The sequence below is a fragment of the Coccinella septempunctata genome, chromosome 3, assembly GCF_907165205.1.
Source record: "Coccinella septempunctata chromosome 3, icCocSept1.1, whole genome shotgun sequence".
NCBI lineage: Eukaryota > Metazoa > Arthropoda > Insecta > Coleoptera > Coccinellidae > Coccinella > Coccinella septempunctata.
This window is the reverse complement of record NC_058191.1, coordinates 28,234,359-28,249,488: the sequence shown is the minus strand read 5'-3', so window position 1 is coordinate 28,249,488 and position 15,130 is coordinate 28,234,359. Positions and strand designations below refer to the sequence as shown.

The 15,130-nt window shown below is 37.7% G+C and overlaps 1 protein-coding gene across 4 annotated transcripts; it reads right to left on the bottom strand.

Moving 5' to 3' along the window:
• Window positions 1-2,278: 2,278 nt before the first annotated feature.
• LOC123309329 (transcription intermediary factor 1-alpha-like) lies at window positions 2,279-14,829 on the bottom strand. 4 transcript variants are annotated; one of them, XM_044892387.1, is made up of 13 exons: window positions 14,171-14,829; window positions 13,784-14,006; window positions 12,764-13,024; window positions 12,601-12,711; window positions 12,235-12,542; window positions 12,156-12,167; window positions 11,066-11,407; window positions 10,428-10,606; window positions 9,283-9,605; window positions 6,145-6,512; window positions 5,741-6,087; window positions 5,479-5,631; window positions 2,279-2,799 (listed from the first exon to the last, which is right to left on the bottom strand). In XM_044892387.1, exons 1-13 carry the CDS (start codon window positions 14,604-14,606, stop codon window positions 2,647-2,649), a joined length of 3,216 nt encoding a protein of 1,071 aa, XP_044748322.1. In that variant the 5' UTR covers window positions 14,607-14,829; the 3' UTR covers window positions 2,279-2,646. The 4 variants fall into 4 exon arrangements, with proteins under 4 accessions (XP_044748322.1, XP_044748325.1, XP_044748324.1 ...); XM_044892390.1 differs by having other exon boundaries at window positions 9,283-9,557; XM_044892389.1 differs by having other exon boundaries at window positions 9,283-9,581; window positions 14,171-14,828.
• Between the last annotated feature and the right edge of the window lie 301 nt (window positions 14,830-15,130).

Sequence of the window (15,130 nt, the reverse complement as noted above, 5' to 3'; positions counted from 1 at the left end):
TGACCTCGTATTGCTGCATAAGGATGAGAATGGAGCACTATTCATCGACTTGGCGATTCCAAATAATAACAGTCTTCTAGATAGGCACACAGAAAATTTCAAAATCTCGAGGAACAAACCAGGAGACAGTATGGAAGTTGGAAGATATAAAGACCATACCCATTGCCATTTCATCTGCAGTCCTGATACCGAAAAAACTACCAGAGAACTTGAGGAAGCTTCTCAAGACAGTTGGACGTAAATATTTATTGAGTCATTCCGAAAGCGGTACTGCTGGGAACGGCGAGAACTGTACGCAAGTACATGGAGAATGCAGAGGAACATCGCCTGCTCCGACAGGAAGTGCGGGTGGATCAGGAATCCAACCGACAGCAAGGAGCCGAGGAGCGACCCGAACCCGACCACCAGCAAGAGCCCGAAATTCCTGAAAGGGCTCCAACTGAGCTTAATCCCTTTGATATCTGAGATAAGTGAATGTTCATCTGGAGAGAGCAGTGTGAAAGCTAAAGTCATTTCTCTTTATCTCAATTACATTGAGAATACAGATGATGCCAAAGTATAAGCACCACTAGCACCAGTATACATAATAATAATATAGTTTATTCTGAAAACTACAGGATAAACATCTTTCACAGAGGCGTAAGCCTGTACGTGAGAAACATTTCAACCAAAATAATTTACTGTATCCTCAATAATGTTAGACTAACTTGGAAAAGTTTCTGAGCGTCATTTAAAGATATTGTTCTATTTTGTGGGTGGTCAAAATTTTGTCTTCATTTACTGCTTACTTTGTTGTGATATCATTGTTGTTTTATAAACATGTCAAAGAAGCTTCTTCCTTTTTCGAATATCCACTTCTTCATTTCTTTCTTATGGCTATTGGAGTTCTTAATTGTTCTCAGTTTTTCAGGAGTGATGGAATGTAGGCGGGGTCCTAGATACGTATAACATCTTTGTCCTATGCGTTTCTCGGCTCTAGGAACAAGATATTGATTTATTTTATTTCTTGTCTCATCATGTTGATGTTTCGAAATATCTAGTTTCCCTGACCGGCCTGACCTTATAATGAGAAGCATCTCTAGGGCAAACAATTGATGTGGGTCCATAATTCTGGACATCTTGTATAGTTCGTCCGATGGAAAGAGAAGTGGCCTTTCGTAAATGATCCGCAATATCCACTCTTGGATAACCTCAATTCTTTTTATTTGGTTGTCATATGCTCCTCCCCATCCAATTATTCCGTATTTTATTTGTGATTGGCATAGGGCGAAGTAGATCTGTCTTAAGTTTGCTATATTCAAATATTTTTTGAGGTATCTGAACTTAGGAAATAAATATCTTAGTTTTTTCACCAAGTTTTCAATGTGTTTGTCCCATCTGAGTTGTCGGTCTATTGTGACCCCTAAGTATTTTATATGTTCGGCTTCAGGGATTAAAGTATCTTTGTCAACCTCAATATTACCCATCATTGGAAGACCCGATTGATAAGAAGAAAATGGTAGATATTTTGTTTTGTTACAAAGAATACAGTGCAACACAATCAAGAAATCTCATGTCAATGGAAAAGATGTCCTTCAGTATACAGCTCATTCTGTATAAAAATTTAACATCACTACACTACCCACGGGGAGGCAGGGTTTTTTACCGAGGTGAGGATCCCAGAGACAGTGGCGTCGTACCGAAGGGGGAAAATTTTTCAAATGGTGGGATTTATACTCCCTCAGCCCAATCAAGGGGGAGGGTGGGGGTAAGGAGATTTCTCGGTCGCGAAGAGAGCTACAGGAACCGTTTTTTCGAGGTTGGGTGGAAAAAAATCTATTTTTGTTAGCGACCTGGCCGAAATGCGAACCGCGAGGGCCGTAGGACCGAGCCTAGTCGAAAAGCGACTCCGTAGTACCAGTCCGTAGAGCCAGGTCATAGAAGGGCGAACCGTAGGCCGGAGCACTTTCGTTCGCCACCGTTCGAAAGTGACAATTACTAACATATGAGTTCGGTTGGCAGACATCACAGATGGAATCCTTACGTATCCTCGGTAGCTCAGATGGTAAAGCACCTGACTGACAAACATGGGGTCAAAAGTTCGAGTTCAGATTTTATTAATTGTCTGCATGCCGCGCTTTTTCGAATTTATATTTAATTCCATACATTGAAACTATCATTCTTTGCTATCATCTAAATCTACTGTAAATATTGCTGGTAGGTTTTGGTCCGTTTGATGTAGGTTTACAGAATATATTGATACAGGAGAGGGGCAAACTGTGAAATAAAACACCATGAATAACTATTAATCGAGTATATAATAAGCGATGATAACATAAAGATTCGAAGTAGGAAAACAATTGATAAGATCACCTAACAGATGAATATAACAAGTAAAAAGGAGTCACTACAATATATCTGTCTGTATCAAACATTCAAATTGAAAATGAAAGATTCAATAGTCAATGGTTACATTCAAATTGAATAACCAATATTTCTTATATTTAAAGTATCCATCACTAACAATATTTAAATATGTATATAATATATATATCTATATATGTATAATTTTTACAAACCCTCTTAAACCATTCTGAATGATCCAGAAAAATAATTGTCCAACTATAATGAGAAATAAGTTATATCATTTACACCATGAACTATTTGTCAGTCATTCACTGCTCTCCGGACTTTCTTAATAGGAGGAGCACCGGCATCATCCTCAAAATTTTCATAAGCGTATTCTGGTAGGAATTTTTCCAGTTGTTCATCAAAGAACTTCTCTAGTGTTTTTGCATCCTGATAAACCAATGAGTCAGCCTGCATAAAAAAAAAAGTTTCAGTGAACCAGGCAATTGAAATATGACAAGAAGAATAGGAGGATATTTATGAACAAAGGGGTTAAACTACTTCTTGAGAAAGGAGAATGGGGTTTTTAAATTCAAAGATAGCCTCCAATAACCCCTCTTATCCATTTTAATCAACAAGTAACATGGAAAATATATCGACTTTTTTATTCAAATAGAATGAAAAAATTATCGGGTAAAAAGTCTGTTTGGTCTTTTTCACAGTATATTCAATACGGCCAAACTTTCGGCTATTTACATGCCCATCCTCAGGGCAATTCAAACTGAACCTAACCTAACAGAGTAATGAACAAGCAGAACAACAACCGCGGTAAATACATCCACACATCAACAAATTCTCAGTTAAAACATTAAAATCCTTGACAGAAGAAAGAATATAATCAAATTCATCTCATCGAGGACAGACATAACTAAGAAAAACCGGAATGCGAGAACACATTTTTGCGTTTTAACTGAGAATTTTTTTATGTGTAGATGTATTTATCGTGGTTGTTATTCTGCTTGTTCATTACTCCGTTAGGTTCAGTTTGAATTGCCCTGGAGATGGCCGAAAGCTTAGCAGTATTGAATAAAGAACTGTGACAAAGACCAAACAGACCTTTTACCCGATAATTTTTTCATTCTATTAATCAACAAGGTTGGATAGCGACAATGTACTGCGACCACAGAAACCTGGTGTTTTGGGCATGAACACCCTTTATTTCTTGGGGTATCTCAAGGTGCTCTAAGCTTCATCTCTTCAGCTGCACCTGCAGAGTGCTCATGAACCTCAGCAACTGGGATGGCTACAAGGAGGTTATTTTTTCTTGAGGGGGACCACTTCGAAATCAGACATTTAATTTGACCTTGGAGTTTGATTTCAAGGAGATACAAGGTCAAGTAGATTTTTTATTAGGAAATATACATTCTTCCTTGCAGAATCTTATTCTTGGTGAAAAACTAGGAACGTTTTGCTCTTTAGATTGTGTCATAAAATGAAGTAGGTATGAAGTATTTTATGCTCAGAATGGTAATGATGGAAATCTTCTACATACAAAATACTGAGCATATTTGAAGAGGTGAGTATTCAGGAAGATATAAACAAGAAATCAAAAATAAATTTTTCAATTGAAAGATGCAAACAAAAATTGAGCGGTCTTCAAGGTTTAGAGTATATCATTGGCTTAAGTTTGGTTTATCTCGCGGCCTGCGAGACGAAGCGGTTTGGATTAATACAGCGATTTCAGAACCCTTTAAATTGGTCTAAATCATCTGATATTCCCTCGTGCAACAGTGATCGATCGGTCGATAATTTTCAGAAATTTGGTTCTAGGAGAATGATTCAAACTTTGGTGAAATCGACTCTATTTTGGCGCATAAACTAAAATTACTTCTGAGTTTACAGGGTACCTAGTTCGAAAGTGATTAAACACTATAAAACCTTGCTTTTTCAAATGAGAATACCCGATTTTTCTATCATATTCTAAATCTACATGAAATTCTGATGCCTAAATACCCCTCTTTTCATAATTTATCTGTGTGTTTTCCTGACATAGGCCACTTTTTCCGACAAATCTTATGGTTTTGATGGTTTAAACTATATATTACAGATTGTAGGCGTGTTTGTCGGACCCACCAAACCTGCCACCGCGACCAAAGCGGTCTATTGTGGCACACAAACAAGCTCAGAGAGCTAAACTTCCTCCTCCATCTTACTCAGGACGATGATGTCAAAGGGAGATTCTTGAGTTCCTCTAGTTTCAGCTTGAGTGAGCGAAAGACTCCAAGTCTGACCCTATCCGCCGCCGGGCAGTCACAGAGGATGTGCTCTGTGCCTGCAATGTCCTGTGAAAACCTCCATTATAGATCTCAGATTGGGAATCCTAGCCATTGGTTGGTATGGTTTTAACTTGAGATCATACCTTGAAAACCGTTCGAGATAAATGTATGTTTTTTTTTATTGAATTCCCGAAGAGTTTTCACCCTTCTTCAGTTTTTCGGGTCACTCTAAAGGTGCTCGTTGGGACACTGCTATATTTCGAAAATGACCTTTAAAAAAGTCAATAAGTCCATTTTTTCCAATAGCCCCTGAACTCTTTTTGTATGTTGGACAACAGTTTTCAAATTTAATTTTCGAAAAATCGCAACAATCAGAAAGTGACATAAAAATTGGATATTCTCATTTGAAAGAGCAGGAAGGTATCGTATTCAGTCAATTCCGCCAAAGTTTGAATCATTCTACTACCCCAAAATTTCTGATAGTAGTCGACACAACCGCCACAAAAACTCAACGTTGAGTGGAAATGGAGTGATTGACGTAAAGGTAAGCTCGCTAGCAAATGCCTGCTGCTCCTCCATCCAACGCCTGATGTAGGCCGACTGAGAAAGAAACGAGCCCTACTGAATGAACCTAACCCACCCTCATTGGACATCTGTTCGCCGCTTGGCGACAAGAACAAATCAGCAAGTTTCTTTACCCTAGTTCCTTGTCTAGGGTTTTCCTAGTGGTACTTTATTCCGTTTTAGTCTACCAGGCCAATATCGCATACTTGATATTGGGTCTGACGATCATGACATACATCCACCGCCGTATACTTAGGGGTTCCAACACCTAGTTTGACCTAGCTGACAAAATTGAATCAGTATTACTTACAGAATTGTAATTATAAGCATTCCGGAACATGAGCCTGACGTCCCGAACCAAATCTTCTAGTGACCTGTATCTCTCTTCAGAATCCCATTTGAGCTTCTGCCTGATATTATCTAAAGCCATTGGGGTTTTTATGATAGCATGATAATCAATGTTCTGAAAAAAAATAAATAAACTTCATTAAAAAAGAGTAAATAAATAGATTAAGTTCTAATTGCTGGAAACTGAATACTGTGAAGCATTCAAATAATGCATTTGCACTTACATCTGGGCCGATAACCTCCCTGAATGGTAAACTAGGATCGTATTGACAATATAATTCCAGCACTAGCCTTTCTGCCTTCTTCCTCTCCTTCAAGGATAATTCTCCATCTTTCTTTTCAGTTTCTGGAATATCGGCAAAGTTCATACATAAGAGACATTGCCAGGTGTCTCCTGTCTCCTCTACACTCAAATTAGGAATATGACAATATTGGTGGAAAACTTTTGGGCATTTGTCACAGCAAACTAGCTCTCCTCCGTCCATGCATACAGCACACCAATCTTCATTTGGATCATCTTTACCAGTATCTAGACATTCTGGTTTCACTTTGCACAGAGGGGCAGCATCGCCTGGAAAGATCAATAATTTAAAATTTTCAGATACTTCCAATGAACATCAAAACATACCTGTTGAGCTATCAACATGTGGGGATCCTCCAGATTTCTGTCTTCCCTCTGCCAACACTTGAACCCCATTAGAGTCGAGTTTCGCGATTGTAGCCATCAAGTCGTTTACAGAATCTTCACAACATTTATCCAAATTCCTCTCAGTGTCGCTCCTTCCTTGGATGTGATTGGGACTGGGAGTTTTTGGAATTGTAGATGTGACAGTTGCTGGGTTTTTATTGCTATCGGTGTGATTTTGCTGTTTTAGTGTGATTTTGAAATTGTCGTTTATCGCGGGTAGAGACATATTCCTATTACCACCAGGACTTGTTTCAGAACTGCATTGTTGGGGTATGTGCCATTTAGCACCTTGAGCAGGGAAGTTTATTCTGAAGAAAAAGCGAGTAATATTGTTTCAAATCAATATCGTTAATGATTACATTCAATGAATGAATAAATGTCGAGTTTGTTATAAATTTGTTTAGGAATAAGCAGTCGTTTAGTCAGAATTTTGGGAAACTAATTATTGCACTATTCCATGGTACAGGGTGCGACAGAGCCGATTGATGCCTTTCGGAGGGTCATTGCTCAGGCTGTGGAGGGAGCAGGAAGGTGCGAAAGGGCTCTTTATGTTCCTTAGGGTGTGTAGTTTTTAGACGGCACCGTGATTTGGCTCTGCCTTTCGTACGTTTTACGAAAATAAATATTCTGTGACCCAGCGAGCATTTCGGCGCCATTTCGACATTAAGTCAATATTTTTGTCCCCTCTGCCAACACAATCGAACCTTGGGCTCGCAAAGTTGAGGAAACAGGTCACATTATGGTGTGCTGTCTCAATTCGAAAATGTCACTATGACACTAACTTCCCAGCGTAACGTTTCGATGTTAGAAATCTTCTGAATTGGAAAAATTTACTGAAGAACACGATCTGAGTGACAATCTGGATAGATCAGGATGAGGCTATAGCCCATTGAGCTCGAAATTTCGTTAGCAGATATTTCCGAGGCGACTAGTCTCACTGAGAGGCGGCGTGGGATAGTCAGAGCGCTCACCTGGTTTGAACATCTACGACTTTGGGGCTACCTTAAAGATAAGGTCTTCGAACATCTTCCACACACCCTGCCACAACTCAAGCAGCGACTAACCGAAAAAATCCTGACCATACCACTCGCTTTATGCAGAAAAGCGGTCGAAAACTTCCGAAATCGACTACATAACTGATCCAAGTGATATGTGACGTCATGATTTGAAGTGAAGGTCTTCCCTTCCAAAAAATTTTGCAGAGACCGAAACAAGTGATAGTCTGAAGGTGCCAAATCTGGAGATTATGGTGGGTGTGGTAGTACATCCCATTCAAGATTTAAAAGCTTTTGGCGAGTTACTAAACTTGTATGCGGTCTCGCATTATCGTGGTGGAACACTACACCTTTTCTATTGATTAAAGGTAAGCGCACATACAACGGCATCGGGCGGACGGTACGGATCGGAATAAATTACTTTCAATGGAACTGAATGGAGCAACGCACATATGTGCGGACGGCAGGCATCGCATCGCATCGCATCCGACGGGAATTGAGGAACGAGAATTGAATTCCGACCGATGCGTACTGTGCCGGCCGATCCCGACATATGTGCGATACCAATCGGAGATTGCCGCGGCATCTGCGTCATTTTCCAAGTCTCTACATGCAGCGGCTTGTACGGGTAGTCATACGAAATACGAATTCACGGCAGAAGCATGAGTTTTCAGGAGAACTTAATACTGCGCGTACAAAATTATAATGAATTATACAATTGACAGAAATTATAGCAACCATTTTTTTTTCGTCCTTCATCAAGTCCGGAAATAAATGAACATATTCTCCAAAATCCTTCCTTTTTCACATATGTCATGTATCCACATTCGTCTACGCTTCCTTCGCTTTTGAAACTCTTCTTCCTCCAGAACAAACGCTAGTTCCTCACCGCTTGAAGACATATTCGCAACTAATCTATTCCTCCGGCGATTCCGATGTTATATGTGCGATACCTTCATAAAAATTCCGCCGCTGTCGTGCCGTTCCTTCCATGCCGTCCGTCCGATGCCGATGTATGTGCGCTTACCTTAATTCTGGTCTTTTCTGTTAGAAGGAATCATTCAATTTGTCTAGTTGATCACAGTGCATTTCAGAATTAATCGTGGTATTGTCCGGTAGAAGCTCAAATTAAAAGATCCCCTTGAAATCCCACAAAACAGATAGCATAACCTTTTTTTGGGTGAATATCGGCCTTTAAAGTGGTTTGGGCTAGTTCTTCTTTTTTACTCCATGATCTCTTGCGTTCAACATTTTTGTAAACAACCCATTTTTTGTCGCCAGTAATAATTCTCTTCAAAAATGGATCATTTTGTTGACGTTTGAGAAGCAAATCTGTACATGTTCTGTAAGAACATGTAGATCCCATATTTCAAGTTTTGAAATTAAACCAAGACGTTTCACGTGATTATGAACGGTCAAATTTGATAAATTTAACCTCTCATCAATCTCACGGGTTTTATTCCGCGGTTTGCATCTATCAATACCTTTATTTTGTCTTCATCGGCTTTAACGGGCCTTCCAGAACGTGGTGCATCTTCAACATCGAAATTGCCGGAACGAAATTTTGCAAACCAATTTTGGCATTGTCGTTCGGTCAACACATCTTCTCCATACACATCACATGATTGTCGGCTTGCTTGAACTGCATTTTCACATTTTCGATAGTAAAAGAGTAAAATATGCCGAAAATACTGCTTTTGATTTTCCATCTTTGATAGAGCACCAAACAAAAACTATTGCAAAGAATGAAACAAATATTTCAACAAACAAGCCTCACTATATCAGCTTCCAAAATTTATAATGATAATGCGGCTTAAGTGTGAAGTTTGCTGTAAAAATACAATTAGACCATCGGTTGACAAAAAACGAAATGACTTTCCGAACAACCTAATATATTTCCTAGTGATTTGAATAAATAAAATCGTTTTTCTCCAACTTTCACCATTTTTTATATCCCCTTAAAACCCGCCAATCTACTCTGTCGCACCCTGAATCACCGAAAACCACCCTTTAGTCTCAATTACTTCTAGAAAGTTCACTCAAAGATTGTACATCCACAAACAAACAAATTGAAATTACCAACCTTTGCATTTGCGATTGTGCCTGCTGTAAATGTTGGAAATGTCTATTCTGGTTATTAGCTTGCATCATTAGATTGTTCGGACTCTGCTGCCTAAAGACCTGCACCTGTGCTGCACCTTGATTTTGTTGCCCCTGTCCAGAAAACCTAGCGTGGAACTGAGCCAAATGAGGGCCTGGTTGTATAGCTTGGTACTGGGATGGACCAGTTTGGACATAAACCGGATTCGAGTTGTGTTGTAAAAGCCCCCTCAACGCACTACGATCGTGTAAAAGACCCTGTGGATGAGTAGAAGAGGAAACCTGAAAATTAAGTTTTGTGCTCATCTGTAAGTAAATCAGCTCAAGTTACTGAGACATTTACGACGGTAAATTGATTCAGTCATTCATATATCAGACAATAGGTCTTGTAGAATGTTATATTTTTGATGTAGTTCTGGAAAAACAGGGAAGATATGGAAAAATGACGAATGCAGATTGTGATCTGAAGACCAGAAAACTGAATGAGAATAATATAATGAAAGTTTTTGTTATTTTGTTTCATCTTACCGCAAAGGGTAAGTGAAAAAGTCTTTTAAAATAAGAGTTATCTTTATAGACGTGAAAGAAGTAACAAATAACTAGCTAACAAATTTTTTGCTATTTCTGGAAATCAAGAATTCACCAATTGATACTGTGATGAGGTGGAATTCAAGGTGTTGTGTAAACCTGAATAATCTGCCGACCCACGATGAATGAATCTTTACCAGCCGCCACTCCTAAACAACATGGGAAGCAGTATTAGAATACAAGAAAAAATTGGTGTTAGAGTATACTTGTTATTTTTTACCAAGGAATATATCCATGAACTGTCCACAAAAGAGAAAACGACAATGCAAGTCAGCCTTTGCATAACAGACTTTGAGGGATGGACACATAATCACATTCTCAAGAAAATAAATCATTTCGAAGCGCCTGGTTGCCGGTTTTCGATGAGCGGCTAATAAAACAGATTCGAAGTGGAAGAGAAGGACCAATGAAGGCAATTTCTTAGAGATTACTCTGAAACATCAGGTAAAATACCAAAAAGACCAGAAACTTCCAACATTCAAGAATCAAACAAGGTTATCCACTTGAGAGCAAGTGCAACTTTATCAGCTATCAATTCACCTGTTGTTGATGAGTCAATCCAAGAGAATTGTTGGTTCCTCTGCCTAACATGGGTCTTTGCATCTGCGGTCTCTGCATTCTGTTAATTATACCAATGTTATTTAGCTGCTGAGCAAGAATTCCCTGGGATGACATTGGAACCATGGCTGGTGGACCCATATTTTGAATACGATGTATGCCTGAAAATCATCTTGACCAGTTAAAATAGTCTCATAACATGTGGATTAACAGCACTATAGTAGAAACCTCATTCCTAATTATCCGGACGTCCCCGAAATGAAAATCACAGAATATTTCAACACAGAATCAATCATTATGTAACTATTCAAGAAGAAAATAGACAATTGATTTATGTTTTCTTGAATATTTGTTTATGTTGCTTACAGCAGGTTTCATAATCAAACCTAAAGTCGGTTTAATTTTAAAGCTTCCTTTTATCCTACTGAATATTACACTAAAGGAAGCTTTAAGCTTAAAGTGACTTCAAATTTGATTATGAAACCTGACGTTAGTGTTATTTTTGTCTTCATCAATAAATATCAATACTATGTACGATAATCCCTCCTCTTCGATTATCCGACAACAATTAGTCCGGATACTAGGGTTTCTTCTGTATTTTTTTATTTTCGACTACTTACCCATGTTACTCTGATTATTATGTTGCAAATTCGGCGATAATGCTTGCTGAATGGTCTGATTCTGTTGGGCCATATTTGGGGAGATGTTTTGATGGGAAAATTGTTGATTATTATTGAATGGGGCCCTGTAAGGTGGTGGCTTGTTAGCCTGGAAATTACCGTGGGAATTCTGTGGTACAATTTGACCAATGGGGGACTGCTGCTGCGGTGGTCTGCTATGTCCTGGACTTTGTGACCCAATTGGGGAGATCATATTCATTTGATTCTGTTGAATGGACATTTGTTGCTCTGGAGGTGGGTATATTCGTCCATCAACAACAATCTGCCCTATTGTCGACATAACTATAAGATAACAAAAAGCAGTGGTGTCATTTCAATTTCCTTATAGTTGGCGAAGTTTGTGGCATAATATGAATATTGAATCTGGAAGCTATTCCAAATTCCACTGAGTATGCATAATCCAATAGCTGATATTAAATGTTCTAGTTTGATATGAAGATGCAGATTTTTGATATTTACATCTTAATTATTATCATTATTATGAGAGAAAAAAACAACTTTTCATGAACACTTCTTGCATAAAATCTTCTTCATAAGCGCCTGCTCCTGCAGAGCTTATAGGTGCTTGTTATGAGCCCCTTTTTTTCAGAGTTTGTTGATTCAGAATTCTTAAAAAAATAAATTCTATGTGTGCTTGTGTAATTTGTTAAGGACAGGCTACAAGTCGCAATTTGGAAGCTAATAAGCCCAATTTCGGTAGGATTATGCGGTTTCATGGTGTTAGGAAGCCTATTGATTTTTGAGAAAATAGGAAAAACGATTTTTGAGATATTCAAATTCTTCACACATGTGGGCATGTTACATTACGCAATTTTGAATCATGCATGTAGAATTTTACACGGCTCATCTGAAGCGTGACTAGGCATACTTATTTTGATCTGAATCAATCTAGCCATTTCAATCATATAAGAATGCGCTCAACCATGTATGTACAATTGACAATTTTGAGAAAAATTGATTTATTTCTCGAGTGGCTACTTCCTAAGAGACAAATATTCCACAGTTTTTCTCAAACATTGAACTACATTACCTGAAGTCAGCCCTGCCATAGAAAATGCATGTAAAAAAAATCGTGGTTATTAAATCACAACCAGGATATTATTGCTTACCTTTGACTAATTCTGGTACTTTGTCTAGAGCTAAATGTATGCGTACAGGAATTTCTGGATTGGGGATATCAGCCCTTCTACATTTTATTCTTTTCAAGTGCTCTGTTACTTGTTTTTTACTATATAACAATGCCAAGTCACTTCCTTTTTCTAAAGCATGTTGGGTGAAAAGGATACAATAATCAGTCATTTTGGATAATTGTTCTAGGGCTTGTTTTTTTTCATTCAGGGTTTTTTGTTTTGACTCGCAAACGTCACTGAGTTTTGATACCAGCTGTTTTCCTCTCACATTGATTGTGTTTGTTAGCCTAAATGAAGTTATGAATTTTGAGAGGAAACTGAAATAAGCACTGAAGAAATACTCACTTTACAACTAACTGTGTTATTTCTTTCACTAAAGCTTGTTTTTTCTCCACTATCAAAGTTTGTCTGTCATCAATGACCTTCATAGCACTCGATAAAAGAACTCTTTTATAACTAAAATTAAAGAATATCATTTTGTTGCAATGCACTGTAAAAAATATATTACCCAACATCCTTCAGCATATCTGATATGTATTTCCTAGCTTCTGAGGCAATTTCATTGGTGAATTTGTATTTGTGTTCCCTGTGTTCAATCAACTGACAATCTCGACATGTTAATTTATCGCAGTTCTCACAAAACAGAGACAATTTCTCATGTGGATGCACTTCACAAAATAGATTAACCCCCATTCCACTGGATATATTATTAACTTCCATCATTCCTTCATCTTTTGGTTTTATAGTATGATCTTTTGTGATTTTCAACCTGAATTAAAATTATATAAGGATCTTCTACAACAGTGGTTCTCAACCTGGGGAATTTCAGGTTCGGCACGAGGGAACATTATAAAATATATAACACAACCCGTCTGTTCCGATATTCCTGAACAGTACTGTCAGTATTTCAGAAACGATGCCTATTGGCCCAGTCGTTCGAGTTCTATTGTTATTCGATTGCGGGCCAGTACTAGCAGCAATATCGGAACAGGCCCAACATATAAGAACCTTAATTTTCTGATTATTCTTGTATCTTCAAAATCTCTCAAATACACAGCGACCAGTGCATGCCTATCGCAACATTGCGATCAAATACATGAACAATATTACTTTCAAAAAGAGACTGAATAAATTTTGCATCCCAGCTTCAGATAATGTATCTTAAACAGCTTTAGTTTCATAGTTTAACTAAATTATATTGAATTCACCACTAATTGACCAAATATAATGAACATTTCGGTAAAGGATTTTAGGATCTTGAATTTTCTTGGGCAATAATAAACTAAATGATTCATTTTTTAATAGTTATTCCTCAATGAAGAAATGTGACCCTGCACTGGTTATAGGTTAAGTTAAGTTTATGCAGTTACCAAGATCTAAGAAAGGAACCAATTTTATTGGCAGATGGCATGCACACGTTTGCAATCTGCCTATGAGATTGGCGCTTTTCTTAGAAATTTGTTCTTAATATCTCTGCATAAACTCACCATTAATATTACTATATTCTAAGAATACTAAGTAAACTTACCGCTGGTGTGCCTGAACACAGCTATCACAAATGAACTCAGCACAATCTACACACCAACTAGTAGCAATAATATCTTCAGAGCAGCTACTACATTTCAAATCAGCTGCTTTGGAAGCAGCTGAATTTGCAGCATCGTCTGTATTAGACGCTTCCAACAAAAATTGATTTTCTATTATTTTATCTGGGCCAGATGGCAGGTTACAAATAGGACATTCAATTGCACCTGAAACAACCAATATTATGTTCTTTGGCACATAATATATCATTTTACAAATTCGCAGATCATGAAAGTAAGTTATAGCAGATTCACAGAAAAATTCTTTATCGGAAATGAAGAGGTGGAAATTAACTATTGTAGATAAATCGTTTAGCTAACATCAGCCTTACCTTTTGCAGAAACTCCTATGCTTTGATCATACAGTTTGCTGGTGATACAATTAGAACAAGAATTATGAAGACACTCTAGCAACTTCGGTCCATCCGAAAAAGTTAAAATCTGTTCACAAAACACACACTTGAAAGTAAAAGTTTCACCAGTTGTAGGGCTCTCAACTTCAGGACCAGACTCATTAACAGGAATACTACTAGTTTCAATTGATTCCTTATTCAACTGATCCTGATCACTATCTGTGGAAAGTATGTTATGATCTGGATGTTCATCCATCACTTGATCATCATTTATTATATCACTTAGATTATTGCTCGCTTCTAAACCGAGATTCACTTCGTTACCGGAATTAGGGACCGTTTCCTCAGGATTATGGTCAGTATTTAAAAAGGACATTATGTTATTTTCCTCGAAATTAACACTTTGTTCGGCCATTATGTTCAGATGTCCAATATGTATTTACAAACAAAAAACGAAACTTTGTGTGTTATAGTATGAAATCATCCTTTGAATATGATCGAAATGGGGAATTGAAACACACATTTTAATTCTTAAAACACAATCCTCCACTAATAAATCAAAATTATAGACGCCTTTATTCACAACTCATTAAGCATAGGGGCATAGATAGACAGTTTTGAAGAATCTTCATAGAATATTTCAAATATGGTAGCGCCACCTATGCAAGCTGAACTTTCGAGAACGACAAGTTTCTTGCTTCAGCTGAAAAAAATGATGTCTGTTTAGGCCAGTTTGGGGTACTTATTTTGCAATCACATAAATATATGGGCTTTTGTGATTTGATATAGCATAATATAGATACTCAGAAAACTTTACTCTTTAATTTCGGAGCATATTAGAAAAGTTAATATTACTAAATGAATTTTGGCGGGAAATTAATTGGGGTGGTAACATATATCTCTGGGTGGAAATGAAAGATTTTTTTATTGTGTTGTATG